Source organism: Epinephelus fuscoguttatus, linkage group LG6 (genome assembly GCF_011397635.1).
Source record: "Epinephelus fuscoguttatus linkage group LG6, E.fuscoguttatus.final_Chr_v1".
Classification (NCBI taxonomy): Eukaryota; Metazoa; Chordata; class Actinopteri; order Perciformes; family Serranidae; genus Epinephelus; species Epinephelus fuscoguttatus.
Window position 1 is genome coordinate 30,839,880 of NC_064757.1, and position 18,771 is coordinate 30,858,650.

At 41.0% G+C, this 18,771-nt stretch overlaps 1 protein-coding gene across 4 annotated transcripts; it reads left to right on the forward strand.

Annotated features, from left to right (window-relative positions):
* The first annotated feature begins 390 nt into the window (after nucleotides 1-390).
* On the forward strand, nucleotides 391-18,653 carry spef2 (sperm flagellar 2). Of its 4 annotated transcripts, none has more exons than XM_049577749.1 (38): nucleotides 391-572; nucleotides 1,009-1,111; nucleotides 1,244-1,496; nucleotides 1,718-1,888; nucleotides 2,188-2,334; nucleotides 2,811-2,884; nucleotides 3,043-3,256; nucleotides 3,391-3,579; nucleotides 3,990-4,177; nucleotides 5,513-5,684; nucleotides 5,766-5,988; nucleotides 6,115-6,188; nucleotides 6,352-6,427; nucleotides 7,782-7,822; nucleotides 8,058-8,161; nucleotides 8,339-8,586; nucleotides 8,747-8,819; nucleotides 8,920-9,074; nucleotides 9,305-9,511; nucleotides 9,684-9,817; nucleotides 10,157-10,284; nucleotides 10,575-10,713; nucleotides 10,827-10,964; nucleotides 11,193-11,338; nucleotides 11,700-11,748; nucleotides 11,842-11,901; nucleotides 11,998-12,127; nucleotides 12,244-12,369; nucleotides 12,594-12,732; nucleotides 13,139-13,211; nucleotides 13,426-13,585; nucleotides 13,686-13,792; nucleotides 13,977-14,159; nucleotides 16,034-16,126; nucleotides 16,509-16,679; nucleotides 16,942-17,160; nucleotides 18,144-18,266; nucleotides 18,516-18,653. In XM_049577749.1, exons 1-38 carry the CDS (start codon nucleotides 515-517, stop codon nucleotides 18,579-18,581), a joined length of 5,154 nt encoding a protein of 1,717 aa, XP_049433706.1. In that variant the 5' UTR covers nucleotides 391-514; the 3' UTR covers nucleotides 18,582-18,653. The 4 variants fall into 4 exon arrangements, with proteins under 4 accessions (XP_049433706.1, XP_049433707.1, XP_049433708.1 ...); XM_049577750.1 differs by having other exon boundaries at nucleotides 6,355-6,427; XM_049577751.1 differs by having other exon boundaries at nucleotides 2,191-2,334.
* The last annotated feature ends 118 nt before the right edge of the window (nucleotides 18,654-18,771 follow it).

An 18,771-nucleotide genomic window follows, 5' to 3' on the forward strand; every position in this document is an offset into this window, starting at 1 on the left:
AGTGTTTTTTTTTTTTTTTTAACTTGTCAATTTTAATACAGTGCAGAAATGTAAACAACTGTCTTTAGCTATTTGCTATAATCAATTTGCTCAATATTTTAACATCATTAGTGCAATAAATTTAAGTTATTCTTTTCTTTCCCTCCGTAATTACTGAAGGACAACAGCGGTGAAGTGTTGCTAAAAATACAATTGTCCCTGCTGACTCTCAAGAGTGGAATTAAACTGGTTCTGGGCCAGTTTCAAGTCATTACATTCCTGGTTTAATGTCACTGCGGGTAAGAAAACTGATCCAGGGCCAGCTGGGCGCGCCCGCTCCCACGAGTGCCCCTCCTGGAGCACGCAGGGCGACCCTGTTGACGCGTCACCATGGCAACAGTGCACCTTTGGGATATCCTACGCGCTTGCCTGTTTTCCAGTCGTGTTATTAGCGAGCTAAAGAGTCTTACTATTACCCAGTAAGATGGCAGTTATTAGGTAGTATTCAGTCCGAGTTGAACTTTAAAGAAAGAAGATGTCGGACATATTGTGCAGGTGGCTGAACGAGGAGCTCCGTCTGTCAAAAGCTGTTGGTAAGTTAACGTTACTGAAGTCACAGCGTATCTAACTAGCTACCTGCTAGCTTAATTATGCTAACTAGTCAGTGTTGACTGTGTCTATTTTGGCACGCTAAATGCATGTGAGTTAAAAAAAAAAAAAAACTGAGCTAGAAACTATGCATCAAAGTTGATAAACAGTTGTAAACTTACTAACACAGGTATGGGATATTGAATGGGATAGGAAATGAGCGACGTTTTTTAACTTAGAAAACCTTAAAAACCTGTCGACTCACATTAGCTAGCTTCATAGCTAGATTTGCAAAGTCCTGACAGGTGCTCAGACTAGTCATTTTAGATATTTTTGATAACCTACTGTTGTCCAATATGTTTTCAGCTGTGAGCAAAATTAAAAAATATCATGTTGTAAATGCCAGTTTACGTAAATGACATCCATTTGTCATCTTCACAGAGCCAAAGACCTTTGCCAAGGATTTCTCCAGTGGTTATCTAATAGGGGAGGTTCTGCATAAATACCAGCTGCAGAATGACTTCAGTATGTTTATGAAGAAGGAGTAAGTTGCCCTCTTTCTTTCTCTAGCTATCCGTCCATTATCCCTTACTAACATATAGCTTTCTTTTGCAATTCTGCAGCTCATTAAAGGTGTTCATAAGTATTCAAGTTACTTGCACTCTTTTTTTCATAGCACCTCCATCTCCAGGCTGAATAATTTTACCCGTGTCGAGCCTACTCTCCGGTTACTGGGGATCTCCTTTGACATAAACACAGCCCAGGACCTGATGCAGGAGAAGCAGGGTGTTGCCATGCGTCTCCTTTACCAACTCTATGTCTCACTTGAAAAGAAGAAGAAGGCAGAAATCAGCAGCACATTGATGGAAATCATGCAGCCTGCAGCCACTGCTGGCCTGCACAAAAAAGAACATGAGATCTACTCTGACGTAAGGGGGGCTGTATAGATTTATGTGTAGAATGTGCATGTGGTTCTTAAGTAACAGTACATTGAATAACTGTACAGTGAAGAATGGCAACTCTGACTGTCTCTGAAGTCTTTCAGTCAATCAGTGGTTTTATGTTTTAAGTTCACATCATTAGTTTAATGTCACATATTATCTACAAAACTTGTATTTGCAAGCATTTTCCTGTCTTTCTTTTTGCATAGCGACTGCATCAGGTGGTGAAACGCGATGCAGAGCTAAAGCTACAGAAAATTACCCAGCACTATGAGAAGAAATGCCTGCAACCGAATGACACGTTTGTGATGACCCATCCCATCCCGCAGAAGAGACAACTCAGAGACCAGGATCAGAAGAGAGTGAAAAATATTGAGAAGGTATTGGAGACCATGGAAAGTACAATGCAGTGTTGTAATACATTCCCCTGTCACCATTTATAACTAGGCTTTAAGACAGTCTATGGTTTACATCTTTATCACCTTTTTACGTATTGATTCTCACTTTCAAATATCACGCAGTTGCAATTCTTTGCTGTATTTTGGTGTTGGACATTACTGTAATACTATACCAGTAATAAGTGAAAAACCTACACTTGAACCCCAGGTGCTGATGATGGAATTAAAAAAAAAAAAAAAAAGCTCATGCTAATGACATTGGGGAACTCTTTGTGTTGCAGCAGCATGTGTGTCATGAGAAGCACAATGGCATCATGACTCATACCCAGACCACTTTTGTCCAAGTGCCTAAGCCACCTCCATACACGTCACAGCTCAACCTAAAGAGGAGACAACAGCAGAAGCAACGCCGAGAACAACAGGCGCAGGTGTGATCTAGATTAAATGATGATGTGATCATTTCAGTTTTGGCTTGCTGACACAAGCTCAGCTATAGTGTGGTGCCCATAGAGGCTGTTGCTTGTGATAATGGGCCATGAATATAAATAGCAGTCCCCTCAAAAATATCCTTTTCTTTACAGAAATCCAGGCTAAGAACTTTGTGTTTGTTTTTAAGTTTGCCGTATGTTCCCAGGTCCTCTAAAAACCATAACCTGTTAATGCTCAACAGCTTAGAGGGGGGATTAATTCTAATTTAATATCCCTGCCAAGGTTCTCCCTGGGATTTTTCAGATTTATTAGGAATTTCAGTCAATGACCTTCTGTATACAGCACTGCCTCTAAGGCCATTGCTATGCCACAAGTTTGACAACAATTTGTCACAGCACACGCAGACAACAAATGAATTATATGGGTTTGTTTGTCTCTCTCGTGTTATTGCAATTTCTGTTCATTTTGTCTGCAGAGGGTCCAGACTGAATTAGCCCAGTTTGAGACAAGGAAGAAACTGGTTACTTGTGGTTTTGTGTCCTCGTTAAGGTGAGAGAAAAGGAAACATTCATTAAATTGATTTTGTATTGTGCTGTATTATCATCTAGTGTTAATGTTTTTATGAATGCTTTATGACAACGTAAGATATTCACCAATATATTTTAAGACAATGACTTCATAAATGATTTGGCCCATTTCAACTTTAGTGGTCAGTCCTTCTCTGGAGATTTTCCTCGCAATGACAGCAGCCAGAGCTGTGAGGTCCCTGGAGGTGGAACCAAGCTGATATTGCAATCCAATAGCAAGTATATACAAGATGTCAGGCAGAGGCTGGAGAAGAGTGCTGTGACTCGCGAACAGAGAGAAAAAATGCGAAACAGATTGTTGGTGGAGCAGCTCAAGGCCCATGAAGCTCAAGAGGTAAAACTTCCAGTTTTTGTGAACCATATGAAAACATGTTTGAAATCTGTCACTGTAGAGAGTCGGTTATTTGTGATTTGTCATTTTGACCCAAAATGATTTAACTGATGAGCCCTCTCTGCCTCACCTTGCAGGAGGCACGGCGAGAGGACCAGCTGGTGAAGCATCTGACGTGTCAGACTCAGCAAGAGCAGCGTTTGGCAACTCAACTCCTCCAGATCCGTGTGCAGAAGGACCGGATCCGGGAGAACCGCCTGTTCAGAGAGCAGCAGTACAAGCAGCGGAGAGAGCGGGATTTCCAGGAAGCTCTGGAGTGGGAGGCGGTGAGATAGGATGAATAAGGAAGAAGAATGATACTCTCTATGATGTTGCTTCGTAATAGGCTGTGTCAGTGATAGGTTGAGTACTGTCATAGGCAGAGAGAGGGAAAGGATAGATTTTGATCAAATGAATAATGTATCTGTTATGTATACAAGCAACAAGTGTATCTGTCACACTATCTGGCTGATTTAGCTAAAAAAGAAGGTAGATACTTTGAGATATGCCTTGCAAAGGATAACAGCCATGGTTCAGTAAGGTTTCAGTGTTAAATATTCAGTATACCGTAGTGATTAATAAATGACCTATGTATCATCTTTAATCTCCTTAGTTTCTTAGAACTGTGTGATTAGCAGGAACATTTCTGTCATGCCTTCTCCACTCACTCCATCTTTCTGACTGGGGCCTGGTCTAGGCTTTGGCTCAGCAGGCTAAGTTCGAGCTCGCCGAAGAGATCAGAAAGGAGCTTGAATTCTGTAACAGGATTGCTGCTGAGCGAGCTCAGAGCAGATACAAGAAGCACTTTAACATCTGCAAGGACATTTTGGAACAGATAGTGGACTTGGCCACCAAGGTTGGAGAGTATCGACTGCTCACTGGGAAGTACGTAACACAGTTGCTTTTAATGGTGCAGTAGAAACATGTACATGGTATTTGGGTTTGAAACCTCCAAAGTGACTCTTGGTGAGTCAGCTGATAAATGTGGAAATTCCAGAATGTGTTGTGAACATTGTGTCTTTTGGTAGTTACCAAGTATTATCACAAATGATTGTAAAGGTTAGTTTTAAGAGCTGAATGTACTTTGGCTGTAAAGACATTTCGACTTTTGCCACAGAGGGGGTGATGGCACAAGTCCACTGCTATGTCTGCTAATTTTATTTATTTATTTATGCTTGAACAAAGTTTTTATTCAAGCATCATATAAAAGGTTTTTCTTAATTTTCAGAGTAGAATATGCAGCTTTTTTCTTTTAAAAGAGAAAGACTCAGGGTCAGAGTTGGTAAAATAAACCCATATTCCTTCAACTGAAGGAAATATGGGCAAATATGTAATAACACTGGATGAGTGGCGGACTAGAACACCAGAGCATGACACACAAGTAATCAGTGTAAGTTCAGCTTGACTTAGCTCAAGACAGGCAAGGGTCAGGAGAGATCAGGCAAACAGGCAAACAAATCTGACGAAAGGCAGGCAAGGGAATCTCAAGTCCAAGAATAAAGAAAAAATTTCAGACAGGCAGGTCAGGCAAAACAGGGATCAAATCAAATCTGGCGGGTGTGAGTACTGAGGGACTGAAGAGCTGAAGGGAGTGACCGGGTATGACAGACAAAAGAGTTAGTGATATGGCATGAAAACAGAAAAGATAAAGAAATAAACCAAGACTTGACAAGGGTTGTGACAAAATTGCCCTTAAAGTATTTGTTTGTTGCTATTTTTCATCATTGTTTTTCTTTCTTTTTTACATGAAAACATTAAAAAGGTGTATTAGGAAAGTATTCACAAACTGAAATCTGACTGAAATCTTTTATGTATTGTATAAAAACTGAAGCATTGTAGCACAGTGCTAATTCAGGTACGAGTCCAAAGCCTGTTAAAACATTACCAATATTGGAAACATTCTTGCACAGCTGACCAGTGGTCAAATAAAATCCGGAGATGTCAACATCTTGTCTGCTTCCTCTCGTGATCAAATAAATAATTCCCACTATGCACTATGCACAGATTTGCACTGCCCACACATCTCTGCTCAATATCCACCTTGTATATATCTTGATACAGAGGTTTTACATATCCATTACATGTCTTGAAATACAGTAAAGATTAATATTTTTCAGGCTCAATTAAAGAACAATTTGATTTATTTTGAATCTATTTGGACACATTCACTCATTAAATCTAGATTTCCCTTCTGTTATTTTTTTCTGTTGTCATGTCCAGTCTGGTTCCAGCAAAGCCGATGAGAGAGTGGAAGGAATTGCTGCTCAGTGGTCTGCCTCTCTATGAGTCGATTAAGTGCCAGCAGCCAGGGTTTGAGTTCTCTACACCACTAGATCCAACAGAGCTTAAGAAGCAGGACATACTCAAAAACCAGGACTATGATGAATACACTGTGAGTTTCAAATCGTGTGTACACGTGTTTGCACTTGAACTGACTGAGTGCTGAAGATCCTCCATATGTCATGTTTGTCAGAACATGGTTGGTGAGTGGGCATGGCTGGAGGAAGCAGGGGAGTCCAAATTACCCCTGACCAACAACAACATTCTCGGGCATATTGTCGTTCGACTGAGGAACATTGTTCATCCGGCCATTGTAGAACCCTTGTCATCTTCATTCCCTCACTTTACCCTCAAGGCCTGTGTCCTTGGCAAGTTTTGCTCTGGCAAGACCACCTGCCTGGCCAAGTTTGCTGAAGGTACATAGCAAGTCAGATGAAACACAAAAAATTTCACAAAAATTATTTATATACTTACTGAAATGAAATGTGTGGAGTGAGAGTGTATGACTTATTTGTTGCTGGGTATGTTCTTTCCTGCTTTAGCCCGTGGCATTTATGTCTTATCAGCTGACACACTGATTGAGGAGGCGTTGAATGCTTACCGGAACGGAGAGGAGGTGAGTCAGATTAACAGAAAAACATTTTAATGTCAGGACCAGAAAACCTCACTAGTCTCTCCTGCCGGTGCTAAAAAAATGTATAAACTTGTAAACGTGTGGCCTTCAAATGTCCTCAATGATCTTAAATGTTTCACTTTCTCAAACAACAATCTTTGGACAGAAGTTAAAGGTCACAGAGCCGCAGGGAGAGAAAGACAATGAGCAACCAGTCACATCCTCCACATCACTGAAGCCTGGTGGGTTACTGAAGCCAGCATGACTCTATTCTGTGCTGGTTTATATTATACATTTTAGTATGTCTCTATGCTTGTGATAAAATATGAACTGGATATTAAAGGTCTAGTGTCTAGGATTCAGTGACATCTCAGGGGCGGAAATCCCAGGGGGACAGGGGGGACATGACTCCCCCTTCAATAAAGCTGTCCCCCCCTAGAATAATTTACACAATTAATAATTTTTGAACAATGCAGTAGTATTTATTGAAAGCACAATGTAAGCGGTGCTCATTATAATCACACAATAATGTGCTATTTAAATCTTAAAAGATTTAGCCCCCCCCCATTCCTAGTATTGGTATATCCCACACTCTTTCCAACGGGCGGGGCTGCTTGGCAGCAGTACTAGCCGCGCATGGCTGGACCGCGGGGTAACATGTACACTCACACAGACACAGTTTAACTTACACAAGTTCCAACACATCCCATTTACTGTTACAACAAGCCCCAGGCCCAGGCTGATAATATAAACTCTGCAACATTTCTCCTGCATTGTTCAAAAGCCTACTCAATTATGAGTGTTGCTAAGCTAAAAGCTAATGATTAAGCTCAGAGTTTAGTGATAGAGAGGACAGGAGACAAAGAAGAGGGAGAGGACAGGACAAGAGCAGACGGTGGTGGAGCGGCTCATAGCTAATGGGTATCTGTCTGTAGGCTCTCCACCTGTCAGTGAGACAAACATGAAAGACATGCAGTCTAACCGACAAGGAGCGGTCATTACGCGCGACTATTATGCACGGTTGTGAGGTGCACAGCGGCGGATCTCACAGCACACTGTTTATAAACCAGTTTACCAGTTTAATTGCAGGAAATGTTTAGTTGTTAAGCCATTTCTCATAAGTATAGACATTCACTCTGCCTGTTGGAGAGATAGAGAGAAGATTAAAGCGTCAAATAGCAGTAAAAGATGCTGTATAAAAGACAGGCTACAAATTTTTGTCCTTGTCCCCCCTTGGAATTATTCTCTAAAATTTTACTGTTTATTGCCATCCCCCCCACCTATGAAATGGGATTTTCGCCCCTGCATGAGGTTGCAGGTTGCGACCAAGTGTAGAAGAACCATAGTAGGCTGACGCAAAAACGTCAATGGCTGTATCTAGAGCCAGTGTGTGGTTTGTCTGAGCTGGGCTACTGTAAAACAACATGGTGAACTCAGTGGAAAACATGATGATCCTTAGTTTCACGTTAGTAAAAAACTATATTATATTCCATTTCTGCCAATATATCCCCCTAAATCCTACACACTGGACCTTTAACGAATATCGCTCAGTTGCTTATTGAGGTAGGTGTTTACTCATAATTCAATGCTTTTCAGATCGTGACACTCAAGAGGAAAGTAAAGACAGCAACATAAGAGTAAGTGTAGTTTATGATCTTCTGACTCTATTTTGTATTTGCCTATTCAAAATCTGACCTGTATTCAATTTATATCACTAACCAACCTGAGACATTTTTTCCTTGCTGATAAATAATGACTTTTATGGGATTGTATTAATTTGAAATATTGAGTAATAAACATTTTTTCCATAATTGATGTGTACCTAACTGAAATGAAATTTCTCTTCCTGCTTACACGTGTCCCTCATTCCAGCTGTCTACCCAGGCCTTGCAGGGTGCAGCTGCTGAAAAAGAGCTAAGGAAAGGCAATGCCATCCCTAATGAGCTGTTAGTGGAGATCATAGTAGAGGCTATCAGGTAAGCACACAACCTGTATTGCTATAAAATATTGTACATGGGATTTAGTCTATGTATTATTGCAGTTAAGTGAAATCTAAATGATACAGTCTTAATTTTGTATACAGTGTGGACAAAATAAACAACAACTCCACAAGCTCTCTGTAGACAGTGTTATATTTGTTGTGTCCTTACTAGGCAGATTCCAGCTCAGTCAGGTTGGATCCTGGATGGCTTTCCAGCAGATATCACCCAGGCTCACCTGCTAGAGAAAGCCCTGGGTGGGTCTGTACATGAAGGGAATAGTGCTGTAAGCAGCAGGACAAACCTTGCTGCTGATCCTAACCCACCCAGACCTCCAACACCCCCACCTCCTGTTCTGGATGTGGCTCTGCACCTGGATATCCCTGATGAGTGTGTGGTCAGACGTCCATTCAGTCAGACAGGTATGTTATACTGGTGGGAACTAATCACACGTCTCTGTGTGCACCCACACATTATCTGATAGATGGTATGTGTATGTATACATATACACAATAACCAGTTAAATGTTAATTGTATGTCTGTGTGTTTATGTGATTCTCTTGCTCCCCAAACTTGGTGCAGATATAGATAATGCTGCTGCTACAACCTCCCATCCCACAGACAGGAACGTGTATGTAGCACAGATTCCACACAGGTAAAAAACAAAAAAGAAATGGAAAGCTAAAATGAAGTTAACACATTGCTGCTACTGCATGACTGTGTGTCTAATATCTTATATCCTTTTCCCCCTCAAGGATCACAGCTTTTCAGGACACTTGGTCAAAACTAGAGAAATGGTATGGTGGAAAGCAAAACATTTTGGTTCGTGTTGATGCAGATGTAGACGAGGAGGAGCTTTACAAAAGGGTGGAGTCTGCCCTGCTGCACGTTATGATGCAAAAACAAGAAGGTAACTCATTTAAGTAATAAGTTAATAACTTCAGTATCCCACTCAGAATAAATTTCTACATTATTCTGTAAGATTAGGTTAAAAAGGGGTTAAAAGTTATTTTTATCATGATGATTATGATGAGATCTGTCTCTTGCTGGACTAAATTATGTGTATTAGCAAATACAGTATGTCAATCCTGAAAGAAACAAAATATTTACTGACAATATTCTGGTATATTCCCTCATCAGCTCTTGTCTCTCCTCCTGGTGAAGATTTTGTGTTGAACAGTGGGAAAGTTCTGGACTCCTCATTTACAGCCACATCTCCACCTATAGATCAACCTCAGGCCCTCACAGACAGTGTCCCTGGTCCTACAGGTTCTTACTCCAGCCTTAAAGAGGAAAAAGTTCAAAGTGTGAAGTCACTCTCCAAATCCAACACACAGTCTCCCAGAGGTGATTTGATCAATAGTCTGTGGATTGCACAGTTTCATTACTGTTTCAAAGTCTTAAAAGAAATTCTGCCTCAAAGAGATGATTTGTAAATTTCATCTACTGACCATGAACATGATTAATTTAACTCTATTATAGTGATGAGTTATAAACGTTTCTTCTGGTTAATCAATAGGGCACTCTAGGAAGGCATCAATGTCCTCAGTGACCAATGAGGACTCTCAGGGAGTCCCCAAGAACTCACCTGAGTCTGCCTCTCCCTGCCCTGGTTCATCCAGCTGGGTCTACGTGGATGATCCCCTTCCTCCAGTAGGATACACCTTTATGTTTGTTTGTCTTTCAGAGTTGGATGTTTACTCCTAATCTCTTTCTACCCTGAAAAATCTGGTATTGTCAGTGTCATGACATTCAGATGCACTCACTGGGCGTTACCACAAGGTGGCCATCTAACATGATTCAGCCTTTGGTTCTTTGGTCTCCCAGCTGTACTGCACTTTAAAGTCTGTTTCACTTGTATGGAATTGCATGTCAGGCGATATCATTGTGAAATCTGTTGCATTACATTATGCCTTGTTTTGTTTAATCGTCCTCAATTCTCCCTTTCCCCCGGCTTTGTTCATCTCTTCCCCTTCCCATCTGTATCTGAAGGAGATCCCAGAGTACCTGTGTCAACATTGGGACACAGTGTGTGATTCCTATGTGAACAATGTAAAGACAGTGATGCAGCAGCTGCGCTCACAACGCACTGTTATTGACCGTCACCTTTTCAACATCAGGTAATCTGCCAGGCCTTTAAAAAGTACATTAAGTACAGATGGCACGTAACTAAGCATTTGTATAATGGGCACCTTTCTATGCCAGTCTTTCCTCCATTCATGTATTTGAGCTGCAGATACAGCTAGATACAGTTGAACAACTGAGTACCATTATCTTGGGGTACAATTGGATGTGACCTAAATGAAATAATTACATATAAAAGAGGACATTTATATATTTAAAAGAAGTATCTCTGATTAATATTACATGTATTACTATCGAAGTATCATCTGGTTTCCTGTATCTGCAGAGAGGAGTATAAACATTACCTGGGGCGTCCAGACTTGAAGCAAGAGTTAGTGTCTCATTGGCAGAAGGACTTCAACAACGTACCTGATGATATGAGAGAAGACGAGGACACCAAAGCAGAGCTGCACCTGAGACTGGATGTGAGAACAATTTATTTAAGATAATACAACACATATGTTGTTAAACTGATCTCGAAAATACTCTAAACCTTGAAAATGAAAATGTTGAGATGTTTATTCTGATGTGTGCTCAGGAACTGCGTGAACGTTTGTGGGACATTAGTGACAAGCGTAAAGAGGAGGACGAGCAAGAGAAGGCTGCTCTCATGGATAATGGCTGGCTGGAGGAACACACTGCCGTCCTCATCAACCATCACTCTGTGCTCATGCAGGTACTTTTCTGTTTCTGTGACAGCATCTGACTGAACAAACATTTTAGTGTTGTGGGGGCTGTAGTTTATAATTTCATGGTATAGTTTCCTTTATTCTTTGTGTTTTGAACCTGTTCTTTTGCTTCTTTTTGGGCCTTGTCTTGTTTATGGTATAGGCACACATGTCTCTTCTGTATCTCTTCAGTTTGACTGGCAGAACCATAATGTGGGATTATTTGTGTTGTATAGGTAGAGATGGACCGTTTCCAGGACACACTGTATATTCTCAGAGTTTACTATTTGAGCATGCAGAGACAGGAGCCTCCTGAGCTACCCTCCAAGTTGGATCGTATCCCCCTGCTGAACACCTCAGAAATTAAGGATCAGGACGAGAGGCAAGTAACACACTGTTGATAGCAACCTAATCATGTTACTACAAGATATTAAACTGACATGAAAAGCTAAATGTGAATAGTTTATACAGCTCATGAGTGCAGAAAGTGAATGATTTATTCTGCTTCACTAGTACCAGGTCAGCGGTGACTAAGTCACCAAGTATGTGTAGCCAGATGGATGTCAGAAAGGACAAGAGGAAAACTAAGCTGTAAGGGAGAGGCACAAAAGCACATAGTATTTCCTTTAAGTTTTCTGCATTGTGTTTGAAACATGAAATGGATGTTGTCATTTCCCCACAGTCCAAATGCTCCTCAGCACAAACATGGACACGCATAAACAATTTGCTCCCCTCCTCCGCAGGCATCCTGACTCCAAGATGAAAGACCAGAGTCAGACAGAATCTGACAAGGTGAATTCAAATCCTTTTATCATTTTAGAATCTACGTTTTACTAATACAGTCCTACATAAAGAGATATTAACCCTTTTTATTATTAACTCCAGCCACCCCATGAGAAACTGATTTCCGACTATGAGGAGGCACTCACAGCCATGAGCAAATTGGTAATGCTTTGCGTCTGAGAGCTTGCATGAGCATATTGTGACGGTATGAATACATATTTTTAATTCCTGATGTGTATGGATAATACATGCATGTAGGTGTCAGCAGAAGGCCACCAGGGGGAGACGCAAGAGCAGAAGGAGGGACAACAAGAGAAGGAGAGGGCGAAGGCATCTGCAAGTGCACACAAAAGGGAAAAAGGGAAGCAGTCATCAAAAAAACAGAGAGGTATATCTTTTGGAAGGTATTAAGAAAAGGGAGCAGAGAGGTGCCTTCTGACAAGCACTGCGTGTTTCAGAAGGTTCTCTTTATCATTATCTTCCTCCAAAATCTTGTTCCTCCAGGTCCATCATCGTCAAATCCAGCACCCAGCCCTGCACCGGCTGATGACAAAAACTCAGAGAAGACTCATAATCAACTACTCACAAACAAATTACATAAAGAATATGCAGCTGCACTGGATCATGAGGGTATGCATGCACAGAGATTCAATAGTTTATTTAAATCATATAAAGTATATTTAATTTTCATATTAACATATATGTAACATATACATGCAGGGTAGTCTGTTATTATGAGTATTCCTTTGTGTATTTTCCTATGTGCACACACACATGCATGAATGTGTGTACAAGATCAATATGCTTATGTAGTTGTGTTCTTCTTTCTTCCTGTCTGCTCGTGTGTTTTCCAGCGAATGCAGCAAAGGTGCGCATTGCGCTGTTAAAAGGTCATGGTCTGGTGATGGTGCACTCCCTGCAAAGCAGAGCAGAGGAGACATTAAGCAGCATGAAGAGGTGGTTAGAGGCACACTACCTTGCAGAAATGAAAAGGTATGGTACAGCACAGGGTGGGCCATGTGTGCATTAATGTGAATGAAGCACTGCCCCGCTGTCCCTGTTTTATCAATGTTGCTGTTTTTGATTAGTGTGTTATAAATGCTTTATGTTTTATCTCCAAGTCATGTCATTATGCTTTATGTGTGCATGTATGTGAGCCCCCAGAATTGAATTGTTGGACTTGTGTGTAACTGTTTTTTAAACAAAAAAGATTTGCAAAAAGTCATGTAACATAAAGCGTATCCAAATTAATGAAAGCGCTCCAAAAACTAGGTTTAAGTCTCTGCTAAGAACAAACCATTTCTAACTCATTTGAGTCCGGTCAGAGGCAGTTTTTGTTACAAATTAAACACAGAAGACATAGTTGATGTTTTATCTGTATCCGTCTCCTTTTCTCTAGTATTGACCAACTATCAGAGGTGGTTCGCCACCACATAGAGGCTGGTGCTAAGATGCAGAATGAGCTGGTTTTGGTACGTAATGACTTTATGATTGTGTTAATTGTTTTTTTTTTTTTTTTATTAACACACCTTTGATGTCTACCCCAGGAAGGTATAGTGTGGCGTTCACTAGTTACAGATTAGCGACTGCAGGATGAAATCTCAGTTGTTCTCCCAGCGTGCGACCACCACAGTCTCCTTTACCTCAGTCCTCCCATTTTAAGATTCTCTATATTCTCTTCTCCAGGAATGTACTGACTTCTACCTGAATGGAGACTGCCACATGGTGGCAAGCCCCCCGGCTTCCCCTCCTCGTCCACCACCTCTGGAGAAACCCACACAGTCCACCCCGACCATCATTCAGCTAGAGTCACTCCACCGAGCACTATGCAACATTGCCCCATCAGGTTAGTGTAAGGGAGACAAGTTGCAGTGTTCTTGGGTCTGTTAATCCACTTACTGTATCCATCCATGCATTTATCATTTTCACTCCAATCTGACCTTCAGGCTTCATGTCCAGTTCTGAGTTCTCCAGTTTGCTCAGGGATTTAATTTCTGTTAACATGGGCAGAGACACCTTGCCTCAGCCCTGGATCAACATGAATGAAACACAGGTACTCCTCAAAGTATTTCACAGACTCTTTTCTTTCCTTGCCTCATAACACCAAAGTCTACTAGGAAGAAAATTTATGAACACTTTATTAGACACAAAATATTCCTGCTCCATACCTTCCACTTACCATAAAAGACACATCACATGTCTTACAGGAGCATTGTCATTTTTTCTGCTGTCCACAGTTGATGGAGCTTGTATCTCTGCTAATGGACGACAATGAGCTGATAGACTGGCGTCGGTTTCTGCTCAGCGCTGCCCTTCCGTGGACGTTTCCGTCCTTATCACAGCTGCTGGGCGTGCTACGTGGTTTCAAGGCAGCAGATACTGGCAACACAGGCTATATAAACGAAGATCAGTACCTACAGGTCTCTACACACACAAACTCAGATGTGCACTATGAATTCAGGACATTATATCCTTCTACTCTGGATAAACCTACATCGACAAGTTATCTATCCTCTCACACACCCCATGGCCCATCTTTGCTCTTGTGACATTACTAATATGCACTGAGACAGAGACTTGTATACTAAACATATTATAAAGTGATAAAGTGAAAACTGTAGCTCCTTGAGTATATATATATATATATATATATACAGTACAGGCCAAAAGTTTGGACACACCTTCTCATTCAATGCGTTTTCTTTATTTTCATGACTATTTACATTGTAGATTCTCACTGAAGGCATCAAAACTATGAATGAACACATGTGGAGTTATGTACTAAACAAAAAAAGGTGAAATAACTGAAAACATGTTTTATATTCTAGTTTCTTCAAAATAGCCACCCTTTGCTCTGATTACTGCTTTGCACACTCTTGGCATTCTCTCCATGAGCTTCAAGAGGTAGTCACCTGAAATGGTTTCCACTTCACAGGTGTGCCTTATCAGGGTTAATTAGTGGAATTTCTTGCTTTATCAATGGGGTTGGGACCATCAGTTGTGTTGTGCAGAAGTCAGGTTAATACACAGCCGACAGCCCTATTGGACAACTGTTAAAATTCATATTATGGCAAGAACCAATCAGCTAACTAAAGAAAAACGAGTGGCCATCATTACTTTAAGAACTGAAGGTCAGTCAGTCCGGAAAATTGCAAAAACTTTAAATGTGTCCCCACGTGGAGTCGAAAAAACCATCAAGCGCTAAAACTAAACTGGCACACGTGAGGACCGACCCAGGAAAGGAAGACCAAGAGTCACCTCTGCTTCTGAGGATAAGTTCATCCGAGTCACCAGCCTCAGAAATCGCAAGTTAACAGCAGCTCAGATCAGAGACCAGATGAATGCCACACAGAGTTCTAGCAGCAGACCCATCTCTAGAACAACTGTTAAGAGAGGAGACTGCGAATCAGGCCTTCATGGTCAAATAGCTGCTAGGAAACCACTGCTAAGGAGAGGCAACAAGCAGAAGAGATTTGTTTGGGCCAAGAAACACAAGGAATGGACATTAGACCAGTGGAAATCTGTGCTTTGGTCTGATGAGTCCAAATTTGAGATCTTTGGTTCCAACCGCCGTGTCTTTGTGAGACGCAGAAAAGGTGAACGGATGGATTCCACATGCCTGGTTCCCACTGTGAAGCATGGAGGTGACACTGTTGGGGATTTATTCAAAATTGAAGGCACACTGAACCAGCATGGCTACCACAGCATCCTGCAGCGACATGCCATCCCATCCGGTTTGCGTTTAGTTGGACGATCATTTATTTTTCAACAGGACAATGACCCCAAACACACCTCCAGGCTGTGTAAGGGCTATTTGACCAAGAAGGAGAGTGCTGCGGCAGATGACCTGGCCTCCACAGTCACCGGACCTGAACCCAATCGAGATGGTTTGGGGTGAACTGGACCGCAGAGTGAAGGCAAAGGGGCCAACAAGTGCTAAACACCTCTGGGAACTCCTTCAAGACTGTTGGAAAACCATTTCAGGTGACTACCTCTTGAAGCTCATCGAGAGAATGCCAAGAGTGTGCAAAGCAGTAATCAGAGCAAAGGGTGGCTATTTTGAAGAAACTAGAATATAAAATATGTTTTCAGTTATTTCACCTTTTTTTGTTAAGTACATAACTCCACATGTGTTCATTCATAGTTTTGATGCCTTCAGTGAGAATCTACAATGTAAACAGTCATGAAAATAAAGAAAACGCATTGAATGAGAGGGTGTGTCCAAACTTTTGGCCTGTACTGTATATATACATATAAATGTCTGAGTTACTCCTTTTGCCAACTTTCTCACCAGACAGAGTTGTGGTTCACCAGTGAGAGCATCCAGCCCATCCCTGAAGACCCCTCTGAGTCGCTACCTTATGATCGTCTGGCTAACCTACGCAAGGTAACTACCTGCAAAGCCTACTTAAGTCCAGGTTAACGTAAACTTTTATTAAACCTGAAATGGGAACTTCAAGTGGTCATGATACACAAACATCTAAAGGAATAAAAATAATGAACAAAGTCAGAAGAGTAATGAAGCATTACTCAACTCTTTATTACTGTAAGAAGACTTTTCTGCTAATTTCAGTTATGTCTATGACAGAAATGAATATAAAACACAAACTTATAAAGGGTACAGTCATCACAATGCTATCCACTTTGTTTTAAGCCTCAAAGAGATCAAACCTGAACATCCTATGTTTACTGTGCACCCAGATTAACTGCCTTTGATGTAATAAATAAAATAAATTAACAGTAACATTTGTCTCTGTTCTTCTTCTTAGTTCTTTTTCCAGTTGTTTGCGGACCGCTCTGTCTCTCCCCCTCGACTGGACTATGTGTCCATGCTGCAGTACTTTGCAGCCGACCCTAACCCCAGACAGGGCTTCATCAGAGCACTTAGTGTAGTGCTGGGCAAACATCTCAAGCACTCCTCACCCGGCCATCTTGTCATGGTGAGTAAATTAATGTACAAAGTAAAGTGAATGAAATTTGCGCTTGAAAGTCATTCCTAGAACACTTCTTCTTTTCCCTCTGTCTTATAAATATTATGTTGTGTCACCAGTGTCTTCAGGTGGTCCAGGATTATAATAGTGAAATAGTGGTTGTGTAACAGTATGTGTCAGTTTTTTTAGTGGTTGTGGAGTGTTAATGTTTGTCTTCGATACAAACTATTGCATACTAACGGAGCAGTATCTGTATGTGTTGTGTGTACAGTCAATGCCTAGTATAGATGAGGCTGCAGAGCTCAGCTCCTCAGAACTTGATGGAGACCACAAGGAAGAAGAGACTCAGTGCATATCAAGCACTTCGTTGGGGGAACAGGAAGTGTCCATCCCTGCTCTCCTTGCCGTCATCTGCCACAAAGTCACTAAGATGAAAGACGACAGCCTCCTTCCTCCAGGCTGCTCCAGGAGTCAGGAGGAGCACAACGAGGTACAAATGTTCAAACTTTTTTAAATTATGCATTTTCATTGCTTTTCAAAAGACGTAACATCACACAAAACAAAGACAATGAATAAATTGAAGTAAAATAAAACATACCACTGTAATGATAGTAGACATGGTAAGATAACTATACCTCTAATATCAACATGATAGTAACAACCAGGGGCAAGTATTACTGAACATATGGCTGCTATTCACAATCCAATAGTAAAGACATATAGGGCAAACATCACTTTACAATGATACCCTTTATATCTGAAATAAAGATGACCGTCCCTTACATGTACTGATTAAAACTGGGCTTGGCAAGTGAATGGATGAACTCATTAAAGGTCTAGTGTGTACGACTAAGGGGGGTTATTGGCAAAGTGAATATAATATTGATAATATTGTTTTTTATTAGTTTATAATCACCTGAAAATAAGAATTGTTGTGTTTTTGTCACCTTGAGAGGGCCTTTTGCATTTTTGTGTTTTGAACTTACCACCATAGTTCTCCTACATACTTGGCAAATATGAGACGCTTCACTTGGTTTTGACATTTTGTAGGGGGGAAGTAGCAAACCTTTATGGTTTTGTAGGAGAGTCACTTTTAAAAGGTAACTTATTACAGCAGTGTGGGTTTTACAGGGACAGTGTCAGTGACAGCCCACAAGGATTATTAATGCTCCCATAATTTGGATATTTAGGGAACAGTCCACACCCTCATTTATGTAATTAACTTAAAATAAATGAGGCTACACATTTTTTTTCAGGATGGGGGTAAAATACAGGCAAAGAAACAAAAAAATAAACTAAAGCTTTTAATAGTTTTAACTTACTGATTCTGTGGGTTGGCAGAATATCAATGTGCGTTTTAATGGGTATGCTCTTATCCTTAAAAACTGATTTTCTTAAGCAGAATTATTAACCAATTCATTATAACAATTCTTGTCTCTCATGGTAATACTCTTCATCCCTTCTGGTCTCTAGCACCTGGTGCATATGTTCAGAGAGCTGGGCTACAAGCCTGAGGACTGCATCCCCTTCTCTGTTCTCTCCCAGCATCCTTTCGTCCAGGGCCTGATGGAGACCTCAACACACTACCAGCTTGTAGTAAGTCCCTGTGTAGACTCATCTGTCAGTGTGTGTTAGATGAGAATCCAAAAACAGTACACCTTCTGTCCTCTGCTGCTGCGATCAGTCACACATGCTTATCATCCAGAGTGTCCACCATCATGTGTTTTAACATAGTCAAACCCACATGAGGATTCACCTTCATCTCCCATCTTTCTCTCCCTCATCACCTTTTGTATCCTTTTTTTTTTAATCTTCATCTCTCAAACTTCTCTCTCTGTCTCTCAGAACATTCACAGAGTGCTGCTGGCCCATCAGGACGAAGCAGAGGCTAACAGCTTGGCAGTTTCCTAAAATATAAGACATACATATACTGTACATACACACACACTGGTGTCTGCATCACAAAGAACTCTTTCACTAAGGAAATGCAAAAGATGTTGAAGCGTTCTCATTACTTTTACATTTGACGTTTGCTGAAATGTATCACTTGTTTCAGTATTAAATAAATATGTCTGCAGCCACATCTTGCAGTCAGTATGTA